General features: G+C 44.4%; 1 protein-coding gene across 1 annotated transcript; it reads left to right on the top strand.

Annotated features, from left to right (window-relative positions):
• The first annotated feature begins 5,082 nt into the window (after nucleotides 1-5,082).
• On the top strand, nucleotides 5,083-16,831 carry LOC111158761 (zinc finger protein 184-like). Its single transcript, XM_022521014.1, has 5 exons — nucleotides 5,083-5,133; nucleotides 8,045-8,133; nucleotides 11,220-11,352; nucleotides 11,839-11,934; nucleotides 14,574-16,831. The coding sequence occupies exons 1-5, from the start codon at nucleotides 5,094-5,096 to the stop codon at nucleotides 16,223-16,225; spliced, it is 2,010 nt and encodes a 669-aa protein (XP_022376722.1). The 5' UTR covers nucleotides 5,083-5,093; the 3' UTR covers nucleotides 16,226-16,831.
• The last annotated feature ends 666 nt before the right edge of the window (nucleotides 16,832-17,497 follow it).

Genomic DNA, 17,497 nt, shown 5'->3' with positions numbered 1-17,497 from the left:
GGCAGGAAACTCCCCCTGCTTGTGTGGTCTTTCTTGCTGTCTCTCTCTCTCTGTCAAATAAATCTTTAAAAAAAAAAAAAGATATTAACTATTTTGTGAGAGAGAGCACAAGCAGGGGGAAGGGGCAGAGGGAGAAGCAGACTCCCCACCAAGCAGGGAGCCCAATGTGGGACTGGACCTCAAGATCCTGGAATCATGACCTGAGCCGTAGGCAGATGTTAACCACTGAGCCAACCAGGTGCCCAATGAAGATTTTCTTACTCAAGATTCTATATGCCATTCCCAAAAGAACACTTTTCTGTTGTAAATTACCAAGGAAAATTAAAACAATTCCATGTTATACTCGTTGCAATACTAATTGTTTTTTTCTCCTGGGGTGGGTATGCACAGGTAATCTGTAGAACACAAAAATAATCGACAATGAAATACAATACTTCCCTTTGGCAGAATACTAAAGGCTGCTACCAAGGGCTCTATTATCTATATAATCATTTTTTTCTGTTGCTATATTAAAATACATTGTATTTATTTAATAATGCTAGTACCATGACTACATTTGAAATTTAGAAGTACAAATACCATTTTTAAATGGTTGATAGGGGCGCCTGGGTGGCTCAGTGGGTTAAAGCCTCTGCCTTAGGCTTAGGTCGTGATCCTGGGGTCCTGGGATCGAGCTCCCCTTTCAGGCTCTCTGCTCAGCGGGGAGCCTGCTTCCCCTTTCTCTCTCTGCCTGCCTCTCTGCCTCCTTGTGATCTCTGTCTGTCAAATAAATAAATAAAATCTTTTTAAAAAAATAAATAAATGGTTGATAAAATACCTAATTTTTGAATTCTAAGAGTAAATACAAATATGTCTTAGCCTGTTGGGACTGCTGTAACAGAATACAATGGGTCACTTACGGACAATAGAAATTAATTTCTCATAGTTCCGGAGGCTGGACGTCCGTGATCAGGGTGCCAATGTGGTCAAGTTCTGGTGACAAGCCTCTCCAGGTTGCAGACTGCGGACTTCTGCTGTGTCCTCACATGGTGGAAGGGTAAACGTTGTAAAATATCAGTCACAAGCTCAATAAAAGTTCCTAGGAGTTAACCTAATAAAGAATGCCCAGGACAATACGAATACTTATTCTGTGTTTATTTCAGATACGACATTGGTCAAAACAAGAGGAGCTTACATCTGGAGTGGAGAGAGGAAGGGAGTAAACAGATAACATAAATATATGTCAAGTAGAGATAAGCATCATTAAAATAATGACGGTGTGTAAGGGAGATAGTGAATGGCATTATTGGGCCCCCCTATTTTGTATACAGTGTTGAGAGAAGACGCTGGTGTTAAAGATGATATTCAAACAGGGTTTGGAAAAGATGAGCGAGTGAGGGCTATGGGGATATCTGGGGATAGAGTTTGGCATGTTGATGAGACTAGAGTGGATTGAGGATGGGGGTGGAGTGTAAAGTAGTGGTAAGGGATAATGGAGAGAGATATAAGGTTGGAGACTGAGTCAGATCGCAGATTTCTGTGGGGTAAGATGATCTGACACCACAGAACACACGCGCGCGCGCACACACACACACACACACACACACAACATTGTAACCAAGTATGCACAAACACAGAACAGAAAGAAAAGTGCATTGAAACCGGACACATTATTACTACCTGTAGTAAACTCTAATGTTTTTACTTCTTTTCTGTTCTGTTTCACTCTCTAAAAATGCTGATTGTGGAGGGCCTGGGTGGCTTAGTTGGTTAAGCATCTGTCTTCGGCTCAGGTCATGATCTCAGGGTCCTGGGATGAAGCCCCACGTCTGGCTCCCAGGGAGACTGCTTCTCCCTCTTCCTTTGCCTCTCCCCCTGCTTGTGCACTTTCTCTCTCTCTCTCTCTCTCTCTCTAATGAATAATAAAAAAATTTTAAAAATAAAAATGCTTTATATTTTGTGTGGCACTAAACTGATTACAAGGACCCTTAATAGTAGAGAAGCCAACCAAAAATTCTTAGCATAGGAAACAGATGATCTAATCTGCTTTATTTTTAAAGTGAATTTGTATTGTCAAATTTACTTTATGACAATTTCAAACATACTACTTTGAGGTAATAACATAATGAATGCTCATTTATCTATCACCCATTGTCAATAACTATCACCAATTTGCCATTCCTGTTGCATCTATCACCTTACACAATTAAAATAAAGCATTAGACTACTGGGGGCTATGGGATTTGGGGGGTGTGTAGTGTGGACACAGGGGGGGTGAGTCCAGCTGGTAGAGCATTCCATGGGATTTTCCTACCAAATCCAAAACTGTATAGGCCTCAGCATTCCTTTTGAAACCCTGGCATAAGGGTCTCATGGTCCAGGTTTGCTTTCTTTATATTTTTGTTTAATTTATTTATTTGACAGAGATCATAAGTAGGCAGAGAGGCAGGCAGAGAGAGAGATGGGGAAGCAGGTTCCCCTCTGGGCAGAGAGCCTGAAAAGGGGGCTCAGTCCCAGGACCCTGAGATTATGACCTGAGCTGAAGGCAGAGGCTTAACCCACTGAACCACCCAGGCGCCCCTGGGTTTTGCTTTTTTTTTTTTTTTTTTTTTAAGATTTTATTTATTCATTTGACAGAGAGATCACAAGCAGGCAGAGAGGCAGGCAGAGAGAGAGGAGGAAGCTGGCTCCCCTAGACAGCAGAGAGCCCGATGCTGGGCTCGATCCCAGGACTCTGAGATCATGACCTGAGCCGAAGGCAGCGGCTTAACCCACTGAGCCACCCAGGCGCCCCGGGTTTTGCTTTTTTAAGAGCAGCATTTTTGTGACGCTCCCTGCGCTCTGGGTAGAAAAGTGCTTAGAAAGACAGGATCTGGGGCACAGATATGAAGCATGGATAGGCTGGGCTTATGTAGAGGTTGTCCTCCTCAGGGATGGGGTGGGGAGTGGAGGTAGTGGTGAGCCTGGGGGTTTGTCCTAGAAGCTGAGGGTACGCACCCTCTCCACACTTCCTGCTTCTGGAAGTGATAAAGAAGACACCAACAGCTCAACTGTCTTCCGTCTTGTCGCAGTAGAACCGAGTAGCAGTACAGTCGGATGGGCCCACCGCGGAGAGTTGGCTGTAGAATATACCCCCAAAAGGCTAAATTAACTGAACCTGGATACATATAACATCAACCTCTAAGGGATCTGGAGGACTGTCATGCATGTGGAAATGGCTAGCAAAAAGGAAATAATGGGAACAACGCGGCCGTCTTTTGGACTGAGACATGTGAACACCAACGTGCTGAGAACAGTAATGCAGTAGATGTGTTTATCGCCCGGGGAGAGTCACCTCTCAGCGTCTCAGAATACCACACTTCGGTGACAAGAACCCAAAAGGCCATCAGAAGACCCGGGCTCTGCGCTAAGGGTGCAGGAGCGTGGGAACCACTGAGATCTGCCCCAGAATGTGAGAGCACAGGGCATCCGCCGGGATTCCTGGAGATGCAGAACCTCGAGCTGTCGCGTTGGGCTTTCTGAAGCAGGGCTGCAGCTCCGCTTATTCTAAGAAGAGTAACCAGAGGGACTAGCTCACCCGAGGAGAGCTCTGCCCTCCCCTCCCCAAACACTCTAGACAGTCCTTGATGGTTTAGTAAACGCCCCCAAAGTTTCCTGTCCACTTTCGCAGGGCTGCAACATTAACCTCTCTTTTTAGGGCCACTCAAGAGGTTGCCTGTGAGGCAGAACAAGCTGGAGTCTGGGAGGTCAGGGCCAAGCTTCAACTCAGTCCGGCGGGGGCTTGTCCGAACGCAGGCACCAGGTAGGGCCAGACTACATTTCCCAGGAGCCTCGGCGCGCGCTTCCGCTTCCGGCTCCTTTGTCGCGACCCGCTCCGCTCCCGGCTAGTATATTCTCGTTCTCCTCTCTATAATGAAGAGCTTGCTGTCCCGACGTGGAAGGAGCAGACGTTGGACAGGGGTGTGTGTCCAGCAGGGGGTTGTCAGGCTTGGGTGTCTGGCCGCGCGTCCCACTGGAGATCTCCCTGGACCCGCTGACCTGCCCGTAATCCCTTCTGGAGCTGGGGAGCTGTCCTGGCTCCGCCACCTTGACCCTGCCCCTCTGCTCTGAGTTTTGTGGGTACGTGATGGTGGTGTGTACGTGTGTTTAAGTCTGAGACCTGTCCAGGCCCTTTACTCGGAAACGGGCTGGGAGCCCGCACAGCCTGAAGCGCTTGGCTAGGTGAGGCAAGTAGGGCCCGAGGTCGTCAAGGCTTCCAGGTCAGAGACCGACGCGCGTCTGCCCTTGGGCCCTTGCAGCCCACGGCGTGGTGGATCCATTGTGTAGACTGAGATAATGTTGACGAGGGAGGGCGTGGACGTAAGAGATCTTTGTCTGCATCTCGAGAAAGCGGCCCTTGCTCAGGGATGTGTCCGTAGGCAAGTTACTGAGCTTTGCCTCGGCTGTTCCTTATCTGTCAAGTTTATTGTCCGTACCTTATGTGGTGATTTTGAGGATTCAGTGGAAATTTGGTATGAAACAGTTAAACAGTTGACACAGTGCCAGCACTAAGTAAGGGCTCAATCAGGAGTAGTCATTATGAAAAGTAGGTATCCACCTCCCCATTTGTACATAAAAACCAACTGGAACCCAGGAAGAAAAAATTACTTGTTTTGGGTCACCTAGCCATCTGGTACATAGAAATGAGAACCCAGGCGCCTTCACTTCCAGCAGGGCGCTTGCTACTACGGCCTGCACTGGTATATACTTCAGGCATGTTAGTAACAATGTCTTTACCTGTGCTGTCTGTGATTATCTATGTTCCTGTGTGTCTGTCTCTGCAGGCCCTTGGGGAAAGGTTCCCTGAGAACATTTCCTGAGACTTCCCTGTGAATAGGGCTTCCTGAAGCCTGAATGATTGCTGAACTTCTTTAGTCTTAGCTCAAAATATACTGTGTCGGACTCCCCAATCACTGTTATGAATGGGGTCTTAGAGAATGAAGGGAGAAATACAATGAAAAAGAAGAATTCAGTCCAGAATCTCTCACTAGAGTCTCTGGGAGAATGCTGGTAATCCCCAGGAAGAGACATGGAGGATTTGGATGAAGTTGCTTTACCCAAATGGTGCAAAGGCTATGGTTATGGTGGATCAGAACCACGAACTCCGAAACAGAGGTAAGAAACACAAGTGAGAGGCTTCTGTGGCTAGGTTAGCTGGACACCTGCAGTGTGCACACAATAATCTCATTTTAGTTTTTCTTTACAGCAGCCTTGTAAAATGTGCATGGGCAACTCTGAGCCCTTGGGCAAGTCACCAGTTTCTTCGTTTGTAACAAGTGATTTATGGAGAGCATCTGGTATATAGTGAGTGCTCCATAAGTAGTAGTAATTTCACTATTATCATTCCCGTTTCACTTGAAACTCTAAAAAGTAAGACATCTCACTCTCCATACTCTATTTTACCTAATGCCTCTCCAAAGGATGAGAGGGGGCAAGTCAGACTCCTTGGACAGAGAAAGGGAAATGGGCATGGAGAAGCAGATGATTTGAACTGGCATTCTAGTACATGGGAGAGGTCAAGTGCAGAGCTGGGGCCTGCATCTGCAGGGTCCACTGCCCAATTCTGGCAGGATTGAGAATTGCTCCTGACTTCTTTCAATATCTTTTTTTTTTTAAGATTTTATTTATTTGACAGACAGAGATCATAAGTAGGCAGAGAGGCAAGCAGAGAGAGAGGAGGAAGCAGGCTGCCTGCAGAGCAAAGAGCCCTATGTGGGGCTCGATCCCAGGACCCTGGGATCATGACCTGAGCCGAAGGCAGAGGCTTTAACCCACTGAGCCACCCAGGTGCCCCTCTTTCAATATCTTTTAAGAAGTATTCTCTCTCAAGGAGATACAAAAGGAGGGCACCTGGGTGGCTCAGTGGGTTAAGCCTCTGCCTTCGGCTTGAGTCGTGATCTCAGGGTCCTGGGATCAAGCCCCACAACAGGCTCTCAGCTCAGCAGGGAGCCTGCTCCCCCCTACCCTTTTCTCTGCCTGCTGCTCTGCATACTTGTCTCTCTCTCTGTCAAATAAATAAAATCTTTAAAAAAAAAAAAAAAGGAGGTACAAAAGGATGGCCCAGATGAGAAGGGGCTTCCATGGTCTAGCTTCAGTCTGTTTGGTTTTCCCAGACATCCTGACCTCAGCCCCTCTGATTTCCCAAGGTCCTGAACCTTACAAGTTCCCGTCTCTATCCCATCCTTCACTGATTGTCGGAGTTCAGTACAGGGAACGGACAGGCATCCTCTGGGGAAGTAGGGGTTTGGGGTATGGCTATATACACTGATGGATGATGCCTTTTGCTTTCATAAAGGATAGAAGAACCTATAACATTTTGGCTACTGGTGATATGCAGAAAATAATAAGAATAAGAATTAACTGATAAATGACCTTTACTGAATGCTTATTCTGTATCAGGTACTGATTTAGGCCCTTTATATACATTAATGGGCAATGCTTTGAAGTAGGTACCATTGTTATTCCCATTTCTCCAGTGGGGAAGCTGAAGCACAGAAGAAACTTGCCTACAGCCATGCAGAGCCAGGATTTTAAAGCAGGCAGGCAGCCTCCGGAGCCATTGTTTTAGTGAGAAAGCATGGTAGGGGTTATAGATTTGTTTTTTAAATTGTGAAACTCTGTGCTGTTTATAATGATAAGGGCTTGAAATTTCTCCTTCTTCCCCAAACAAATCCACAAGAGACATTTTTAAAATAAAAAGATTGATTGATTTATTAGAGAGAGAGAGAGTGCATGAGTACACGGGGAGGGTCAGGGAGAGAGGGAAAGGCAGAGAGAAAATCTCCAGCACACTCCCCACTGAGCAGGGAGCCCTATATGGGGCTCAGTCCCACGATCCCCAAGACCATGACCTGAGCCTAAATCAAGAGTCTGACATTTAACTGACTGAGCCACTCAGGCGCCCCCATAGGGGGCTTAAAGTATTGCTTTTTGGTGGTGGGGGAGAGTGAGGGTTCAAGAAATAATAAACTGTGGAATATTAGGAAGACAGAATTATATGGAGGATAAAATAAATGACATATAACCCCACCACCCAAAGATAAGCTCAAAGAAGTGCTCAATGTTGATATTATTGGTTTTCTCCCAGTAGGCAAATAATCAAAATGGGAAAGGAGATCGTGAGCAGCAGGTTGCTCGATAGGCGTGGAGTCAAAGTAGTTAGGGGGATTATGAGTTCATTCTCAACACTTTGGGGCTCCTGCCACCAGGCATAGTATGTTGGGTGCTTGGGATGCAGGGGAGTACGAGATGACAGACTATGATTCAGCGGATCCCATGTGTGGTGTCACGAACCTAGCATGGCTGCAGTCTTAGCGGGGGCCTGGAATAGTCACGATCTGTTGGCTGGTGCTTCCTGTGCCCTAAACTGCCAGGATAGGTCCTGTTGCCCTTTGCCTCCATGGCTCCTTTTCCTTGTTCTATGAAGTTGGAAAGTTTCTCTGTTTGTAAATAGAGGAGTCGAGGCAGGAGGTCTGGAACCTTCGTGCCAGCCCTAATAGTATATGGGTTTTTGGTGTTACCACAGGGATCCCCATTTTCTCAGAGCACAGGCTCAGGCTTATCCCGGACACAGTTAATGATCATACCTTTCCCTGACTTAGTTTACATTCAGTCAACTCTCTGAGGTTATCTTGGAAGCCTCATTACACAGGTGTCTGTGGGATCCTTCCAACCACATGACAGCCAAGGTCAGAGGCACTTTTTGTCATAAGTGGCTCTTTTTAATATAATGGGTCCGAGACACACAATAACAAACTGGGTTCCTGGGGCTGCCTGGGTGGCTCAGTAGGTTAAGCCTCTGCCTTCAGCTCAGGTCATGATCTCAGGGTCCTGGGATCGAGTCCCGCCTCGGGCTCCCTGCTAGGCAGGGAGCCTGCTTCCTCCTCCCTCTCTCTCTCTCTCTCTCTCCCTCTCTGCCTACTTGTGATCTCTCTCTGTCAAATAAATAAAATCTTTAAAAATAATAATAAAATAAATAAATAAATAAATAAATAAACTGGGTTCCTTTATTATTCTTCCCTTCCAGTTCTGGCATCAAGGGAGTCTGCCCTTTTCCAAAAGGGGTATCTTGAGGAGGAGAATATGGCTGCTCTTCCCCACTCAGCAAAGTCCCAGGTGAGCTGGGGATTTTCCTCTCATTCCTAAAACCTCATCTCAATTCCTGAAGCAAATAAATTTTCCCTCTCATCCCATGAAGCTCATCAGTCCTATTAGCCTGGGCAGTTTTCAAAGATGGGATTAAGAAAGTGGGATGGTGGGGCGCCTGGGTGGCTCAGTGGGTTAAGCCTCTGCCTTTGGCTGGGGCCATGATCCCAGGGTCCTGGGATCGAGCGCCACGTCGGGTTCTTTGCTCAGCGGGGAGCCTGCTTCCTCCTCTCTCTCTGCCTGCCTCTCTGCCTACTTGTGATCTCTGTCTGTCAAATAAATAAAATCTTTTTAAAAAATAAAAAAGAAATTAAAAAAAAAAAGAAAGTGGGATGGGCCGCCAGCAACATGGCAACTGGGTGTTTTTTACTGTGAAAATAGCACTGAAGGTGGGGCTTGGCAGTCTCTCCCATCGGTTGGCCACAGAGGACAGAGGACCCAGAGCAGGGTGGAGAGAGAGCCAGGTTCCCCTTTGTCCACTTGAGGCATTTGGCTTAGATCAGCAAAGGCACGTGAGGTACCTTTTGTATCCGTGTGCTGTGAGGAGAAAAGACCCATCCACAAATCCGTGTGGCACTAATCAGCCAGTTTACTGACCCTCTGCTTCAGGGAGAATGTTGGATGGTTTCAGAAGAGAGCGAGCAAGCATGTCTGGCTGAGAGAGTTTAGGGAGGGCTTTATTCATTCAGCTGGCATCTTTGAGCCCTTTTAAGGAGCCCCGGGCTAATAGAAGCAGTGAGATTTACAGCAGGCCCTGAAGGATAAATAAGTTTTTTTTTTTTTTAAGATTGTATTTATTTATTTATTTTATTTTATTTTTTATTTTTTTAAGGATTTTATTTATTTGACAGACAGATCACTGGTAGGCAGAGAGGCAGGCAGAGAGAGAGGAGGAAGCGGGCTCCCTGCTGAGCAGAGAGCCCGATGCGGGGCTCGATCCCAGGACCCTTACCCACTGGGCCACCCAGGCGCCCCTTATTTACTTATTTTAGAGAGAGAGCAGGGTGACGGGCAGAGGGAGAGGGAGAGAAAATCTTGAGCAGACTCTGCTTGTGTGCAGATCCTGAACTCGATCTCATGACCCTAAAATCAGGACGAAATCAAGAGTCAGACACTTAATGACTGAGCCACCCAAGCGCCCTGGATGAGTAGATTTTTGAGAAGAAATATTTGGGAAGTCAATGACATAAGTGGCTTAATATTGAGGAAAGGTACTACTTCTTCTGAGACAGGAAAAAAGGAAGTACAAAGTACATTGAAATCATGGATATGGGACACCTGGGTGGCTCTGTCTGTTGAGTGCCTGCCTTCAGCTCAAGTCATGATCCCGGGGTCCTGGGATCGAGCCCCAAGTTGGGCTCCATGCCCAGAGGGGAACCTGCTTCTCCCTCCACTTCCTGCTCCCCCTGATTGTGCTTTCTCTCTTTCTCTCTCTGGCAAATAAACAATAAATAAAATCTTAAAAAAAAAAAAAAAAGAAAGAAATCATGGATATATTGTCCTATAAAAACTTAAGCTTCTGATCCCTTCGCCGTATACTAATAATCACACAAAATTCTTTCCTGGCTATAAGTCTCAAGCTTGGTATATTTCTCAGTTTGTTACATACTATGTCTCTTTCTTAATGAAGATAACTTTTAAGGCTTGCTGAGCAATAGGCTTGGATGGGAACACCATATCCTTAACTTGATCTTTTTCATAGGGCTAAGTTACTTTGTTTAGCTGGGAAGTTTCAATGGACCTTTGTTGTACAAAGCCTTTTTTAGACTTCCTATTGTACGAGATCTAGAAACAAGTTTGCTTTTCCAGCCAGTGAAGCCCCAAATTTCTGGACTCTGTATTCTGTTTGTTTTAGCTTGAAAATTGGTAAATTCTTTCCTGGGCTCAACTCTTTTTTTCTTTGCCAAATATATCCAGAAGCATCCTGCACAAGCTAGCATTCTGGCTCTTGTCCAACTTATTCCCCCAGAGCTACAGGGCCAGTGAACTTTTGGTCTGCCTTCCCAGGTACTAATTACTTTGCGGGTTGTAGATTAAGAGTCTACATCAGGGGCGCCTGGGTGGCTCAGTGGGTTAAGCCTCTGCCTTCGGCTCAGGTCATGATCTCAGGGTCCTGGGATCGAGTCCCACAGGAGCCTGCTTCTCCTTCTCCATCTGCCTGCTGCTCTCCCTACTTGTGATCTCTCTCTCTCTGTCAAATAAATAAACAAAATCTTAAAAAAAAAAAAAAAAAAAAGAGTCTACATCTTTCCAGCCTTAACTACCTGTTTCTTTGAAGCTTGCCACCTGACTATCAAGCCTTTGCCCCTGTATATTTTAGGTGTTTCTTTTGATACCTTCTACTTGAGGGTGTGAGTTTCTGAATTAATTGGGATTGGCTAACTTGTAACTGGTAAAACTGATAGACCCAGAATGTGTAGTAGCCCTAGTGTAATAGTTTATTTCTTGTTCTTGTAACCGTATGACTGGGTCACAGGTTGATAGGGTGGCCATTCAGGGCCTTGAGCTATCTGAAGCTCTAATATCTGTACCACATGGGTCCCAAACTCACTTTTGGGGTCATCTCCATGACCCGGGCACAAGGGGAAACCAGCATGGAGGAACGTATGTGAGTCTGGCCTGGAAACTGGTGCATCTCACTTCTGTTTGCATTCTCTTGGCTTAAACTCCGCCACATGGCCACATCTAACTGCAGAGGAGACTGGGAAATGTTTGTCCACCTAGAAAGAGGAGGAGGGGACGTGTCCTTTAGTGAGCAGTTAGCTGCTTCTGCCACTCTCCTCAAATATTTAGGTTATTTAGAACTATTTTGCTATTGCAAATTATAAATGGACGAGGAATCTGGTGATAACTCTTTACTCATATCTCCGATCATTTTATTACAGTTGATTTCTAGATATAAGATCAGTATGTCAAAGGGTATAATATTTAAGGATCTTTAACCTACGAGTCTGTGTGCCTTTGACACTATGAACATGGTTGGATCCATTTCCTCTCCATTCCGTGGATCTCCCCTAATTCTGCCTTATTCAGCCGTTACTTCCGAACCCGTGCAGGTGCTTCAGGGCTTGTCTTTCAAGGACGTGGCTGTGAACTTCACCGAGGAAGAATGGAGAGAACTGGATCCCGCTCAGAGAGACTTGTACAGGGATGTAATGCTTGAGAACTACAGGAACCTGGTCTCCTTGGGTAAGGTTGGGTACTCACCGCAGGTAGGCATGTTGGGATGCCATTGCTTTCTAAAGATTCCCGTGCTCCTGTTAGGGGATGATCAGAAAGGAGGCTTTGGGGGGAGTCTGGATGGCTCAGTCAGTTAAGCATCCGATTCTTGATTTCAGCTCAGGTCATGATCTCAGAGTCGTGGGATCCAGCCCCGTATGGGACCCTGTGCTCAGCAGGGACTCAGCTTGTCCCTCTTCCTCTGCTCCTCCCCCCACCTGCCAAAAGAAAGGAAGAAAGCAAGGAAGGAAGGAGGCTTTGGTTAACGTATTCCTCCAGGACCCAGAGCAGATCCTTAAACTGTTTCTCCCCCTACTTTGGTAGAAAATATATAATTGCTTTTGACAATTAGTTATCTTGTTTTCTGCTTTTGAAAACACAAGAGTGGGACTGAAAATGGGGTGATCCTTTGTCTCAGAAGCTGACAGTCACATGCTGTTTCTTTTCCTTGAGTAGGATTTCCATTTTCTAAGCCTGATATCATCTCCCAATTGGAAAAAGCAGAAAACCGATGGATGCAGGAGAGAGAAGTACCCAGAAGCAGCTGCATATGTAAGTGAGAGTAAAGCAGACAACTGATCTTTTGAAATATGAGTTAGGGGTTCTTCCCCAAATCCTCCAAGTCTGTGGAAAATATTGAGACTCAATTATTTAATATTGATTAATATTGATTATTAATTATTAATAATTATTAATTGATACTGGTTATTTAATATTTATATCAATATTAATATTGAGTCTCAATATTTTCTACAGTCTCATTTTCATTTGGACATATCAGAGTCTTGTTAGGCCAACTCTGCTTCTTCCCAGACCCAAGGAAGGGTACTTCCTTCTTAAGTTATAACTCTGACACTTGATCCAGTGATCACGGTGGTGCCTCACTCCAGCATTTTATGAGGTCATTCCCTTTTCCTTTCTAGAGGCTGGAGTCTCTCCCCCATTTACTTTGTCTTCGTTGTACCTAGGTTTTGCCTACCTAAAAAGTGAGAAGAGAATGAAAGAATTTGAATGTAAGTTTAAGGAACGTGATCTCACATCCAATTTTAAGGTTGTAAAATTGATAGAATTTGCTGACCATATGTAGGAGATGGAGGAGAAATAGACAAAGGTGATTTACAGGTTTCTGGCTTGGCTGTGTAGGTAGATGGAAGTTCATTTCCCTGAGATGGAAAACATAGGAGAAATGGCGAGTTTAGGGGGTGGTGGGATGGAAGGTGAGTTCTGTTTCTTCTGTTTGAAGAGTCTGTAGCAGATCTAAACCAGTGGTTCTCAAACAGGGTCGGTTTTGCCCCCAGGGGACATGTCTGAAGACTGGGAGGATGCTATGGGCATCTAGTGGGTCAAGGCCAAAGATGGTACCAAGTATCCTACCATGCACAGGACAGCCCCTCCCAAAAAGACTTGTCTGACAAAACGTCAGTACTGCTGCAGTTGAGAAAATTAAGTAGGGGTGTCTAGAAGGTAGACAAATATATGGAGGAGATGTCAAATGGATCTTGGCGAGGGAAAGAGATACCTGGTGGTACAGCAAATAAGTGGTAATTAAAGACACTGGAGTGGATAAAATATGAAAAGAGAGAAATAGGGCATGAAAAGAGTTGCAAGACAACTTAGAAACCCAATGAACGTACAGATTTAAATATCTGCTGGCTGGCTGTCTGATATAGAATATATCTATATCACTTGTGTACTTAAAAAAAAAACACGTGGGTGGGGCGCCTGGGTGGCTCAGAGGGTTAAAGCCTCTGCCTTCTGCTCAGGTCATGATCTCAGGGTCCTGGGATCGAGCCCCACATCGGGCTCTCTGCTCAGTGGGGAGCCTGCTTCCTCCTCTCTCTCTCTGCCTGCCTCTCTGCCTACTTGTGATCTCTCTCTCTGTCAAATAAATAAATAAAATCTTAAAAAAACATGTGGGCAAAATGGTGTCAAAATAATAAAATAGCAATGATTCTTAATAATGGGTGATGGCAGGAGAGATATGTTATACAGATTTTATCAAAATAAATGAAGAAAAGGGAATCCAGAAAGGATACTAGGAAAGGGTGGCCAGAGTAGAAGGAAACCAGGTCAGGTTCTTGTCAGAGAAGCCCGCAGAAAAGAGCATTTTAAGGAGGGGAGGTGTGCATAGTGATAGACACTAGAGAGGTCAAGTAAGGACCTGAAGAATGTCCATTGGACTTAACAGGTAGTTCCTTCTTTTTAGCTAACGTGGTAGTGGATTAGTCCCCTGCTACCATCTCTCCCCCCTAGTTAACTTATGTTGTCTTCTTTTAACTTTCATTTTCCTACATTATATAAGGTTTTCAAAGCCACATACTGAGTTTACTTTGAAGATAGTCCAGCTTGCAAAACACAGTGTTGTTTGTCTTACCCTTCATCAGGCTGAAAAACTACTTACAAGATCTAATTACAAAGTCCCAACTTTACAACAATTAAAATGTCATGTATAGCTTACCCATAAGAAAGCTGAAGTAGTACTAGTAGTAAGCCCAAGCCCTGATCCTCCTAAAATTTCTGCATCCTCCTGAACTTTGACCCTCTTTGTCTTTTCTTGGGGCATGTACGTGTGTATTTTGGGAGGCCCAGAGAGAGGGGGAAAAAGGGAAAGCTGAAGGAAGTCTCTGGCAAATGCTAACATTCAGGGTAGCAAAGGAAATACGGCTAATGATTTAACTGAATCCAACAGCACCCTCAGGCATAATCAAGGAGAGTTACTGGGGAGCTGTGCCAGTGGGAGTGGAAGAGGGAGGCATTGAAGGATGACCCTAGCAGGAGTGAACTCCAGACAGGGAACGTGGGACTGCTGGTGGTGGTGGCACCAGAAGCCAGGGAACATTCTCGTGGTTCAAAAGCTAGGGGCAGCTATCATTCCAGTGTATGGTACCGATCGTTTCCATTTGAAATCTCTCTCACTCATATTTTACAGCATTCATCATTCTTGAAAATATTTAATACTTGTTTTCCCCAAAAGACTGTAAATCTCAGAAAGGTACTACATCTGCTTTGTTTATCATTGAATCCTGGCATATAACACAGTGCCTAGCCCGTAATAGGTGTTCAATAAATTATCTGTTGACTACTTGACTTATACTTGTGACTAATGGTATGTATGCAATTTTATTATCTCATTCCTACTTGAGTCATTTCCTTCTTCTAGTACAGGGAACATTTTTACTTTTCCTCTCCAGATTTGGAGACCAGAAGGTCAAACCCAAAGGAGGTATTTTCTGGAAAAGAATCATACCAGGGGATAAATATGGAGAAAAGCACAGGGGCTGATGTTCCTTCCAGTTTGAAGGAAGCCTGGGGATATGCAGAGACCAAAGAGGATGCTCAAGATAGACTCGGGAAAGAAGCAACAGTTCTCTTCACGAAAAGAACTTCTATGGCCAATAGTAACCCCAAATGTATTGAATCTGGCAGACATGTTAGTCTGAAGTCAGACTTTGTTATACAATCAAGACACCCCGAAGAAGAGAGACCTTATACATCTGATGCTCAGGGAAAGAGCTTTAAACAGAATTCAAAATTAATAAGACATCAGAAAAAGAGCATAAATGAGAAAGCTCTTCAGGGTAATGTATGTAGTAAAATACTCAGTGATCATTCAGTTTATGTTCAACATTGTACAGTTCATAAAGGAGAAAAAAATATGGAACATAATCAGAATGGGAAGACCTTTGGTCATGGTATACACCGCACGGAACATCAGAAAAATAATACTGCAGAGAAGACTTATGAAGATAGGAAAGTCTACACCTGGAACTCACACCTTGCCAAACATCATCAGAACGTTCATGGTGGGCAGGTACATGAAAGAGCCTTAATTCAGAATGCACCATTTATTCCGCATCAGAGATCTGAACATGGAGAGAAACCTTATGAATGTAGTGAATGTGGAAAAACTTTTGGGAATTACTCAGCCCTTACAGTACATCAGAGAATTCACACTGGAGAGAAACCCTATGCATGCAAGGAATGTGGGAAAGCCTTTAATCATAACGTCTCTCTTATTCAACACCAGAGAATCCATACTGGAGAGAAACCCCATGAATGTAGTGAATGCGGGAAGGCTTTTAGTCAAATAACGCACTTTATTCAACATCAGCGAATTCACACCGGTGAGAAACCTTATGAATGTAACGAATGCGGTAAAGCCTTTAGTCACAACTCATCCCGTGTTGAACATCAGTTTATTCATACTGGAGAGAAGCCCTACGAATGCAGCGAATGTGGGAAAGCCTTTAGTCACAACTCTTCCCTAATTGTCCATCAGTTTATTCACACTGGAGAGAAACCCTATGAATGTAGCGAGTGTGGCAAGGTCTTTAGTCAGAGCTCACACCTCTATCAACATCAGAGAACTCACACTGGAGAGAAACCATACACCTGTAAGGACTGCGGGAAAGCCTTCAGTGATCGATCAGCCCTTATTCGACACCAGAGAACTCATACTGGAGAAAAACCCTACAAGTGCAGAGAATGCGGTAAAGCTTTCAGCCAGAGCTCGACGCTCATAAAACACACAAAAACCCACACTGGAGAGAAACCGTATGCCTGTAAAGACTGTGGGAAAGCCTTCAGCCAGAGTTCATCCCTAACGCAACATCAGAAGATTCACACTGGAGAAAAACCGTTTGATTGTCACGAGTGTGGGAAAGCCTTCAGCAGGAGTGCCCATCTTACTCAGCACCAGAGGATTCACACCGGAGAGAAACCCTGTGGGTGTAATGAATGTGGCAGAGCTTTCAGGTGTAGTTCAGCCCTCATTAGGCATCAGAAACTTCACAGTGGAGAATCACTCTTAATGTCTGGTCATTCAGACCCATCACTTTGTTAAATACCAAAGAATCCTACCTTCATGAGTTACTATAATTGTGATCCCCCCCTTTTTTTCTGAGGCCTAAGAATCCTTGCCTCCCATTTTCTCCTGCAAAGAATTAGCTTCCAGCATACCACAAATCCATGTGAAAAAGTACTGATCTGGAAGCTGGAATATCCCGAGAGCAACCATCAGTCTTTCTGCATGTGTATTTTCATCATGCCTGAAGATGACTGATGTCACCATGAAGTGATTTTTTTTCCTAACCCCAGGATTGGGCTATTCCAACGTGCAAAGGAATTCCAGTTCTTTAAACTTGAGCTCATTGCCCCTCTTTGTACTGCTTGGAATACCGCCCATGTCCAAGTTAAATAGACTCATGGTCGATCGTATATTTGAAAACCGCCTTTCTAGTAATCTTTGCCTTAATGTAAATCATTCCTCCTCCTAGCAGTACTGTCCTCACTAAAAGGGCTACTTTGAACTCTCCCTTCTCACTGACTTCCCTGTCCTTCTCTTCTGTTTAAAGTGTTAGCTGCAGCTGGAAGTTCAACAGGGCTTGAGTTTCAGAGCTGAAAAGCACAACTGAAGATAGAGGGGAAAAGGGATTTTTGTTCTGAAAACTGTAAGACAAAGTACTCTGAAGAAATGGTGAGATCTGGAAATAATTTTTGAAATATATGAAATTCTTAGTAACTTTTAGAAATTGGAGGCAAGAAAAAAAAGAGTCCTCCAAGGAAGGTTCTTGTTATTAGAATCAGAGCTCTTCAAATAATGATAGTTAATGTGTTAGGTATAGCAAGGTCCTTTCAAAAAAACTTTTTTTTCCTGGAGCCAGTTAGTTTGGGTTGCGGAGAAACATTTGACCTTCCTTCCTTCAGAGTCCTCATCTATGATAACCTGATTTAGAATGAATTTATATGGTTAAAACTAATTTATGTGTTAAAGCTGCTTGTGATTGACTTACTTGTGTTGAGTGGAGGGAAGATTAACATACATGTTTCATCTCAAATTCCTCCAAGAAGGATAGTTTTCCTCCAAGCTTGGATAGTTTTCAGTATTGTGATGAGTTCATTGTCTGGTGACCCCAGGCTTGATTTGAGGATTGCAGGAAGAGAACTTTGTTGATTAAAGTAGGGCTTTCTGCCTTTTCTGAGGAGACATTAATCCTTTTTTGTTTGTTTATTATTATTATTATTATTATTATTATTATTATTATTATTATTTTAATCAAGAGGTAGTTGTCACATCACTCTTTTCAGTTTGCGAGTCAGTCTTCTTTAGGACCCA

Source organism: Enhydra lutris, unplaced genomic scaffold (assembly GCF_002288905.1).
Source record: "Enhydra lutris kenyoni isolate GAN:26980312 unplaced genomic scaffold, ASM228890v2 scaffoldscaffold63, whole genome shotgun sequence".
Lineage (NCBI taxonomy): Eukaryota > Metazoa > Chordata > Mammalia > Carnivora > Mustelidae > Enhydra > Enhydra lutris.
The sequence above is the reverse complement of the archived record's forward strand: the minus strand, read 5'-3'. Positions and strand labels throughout refer to the sequence as shown.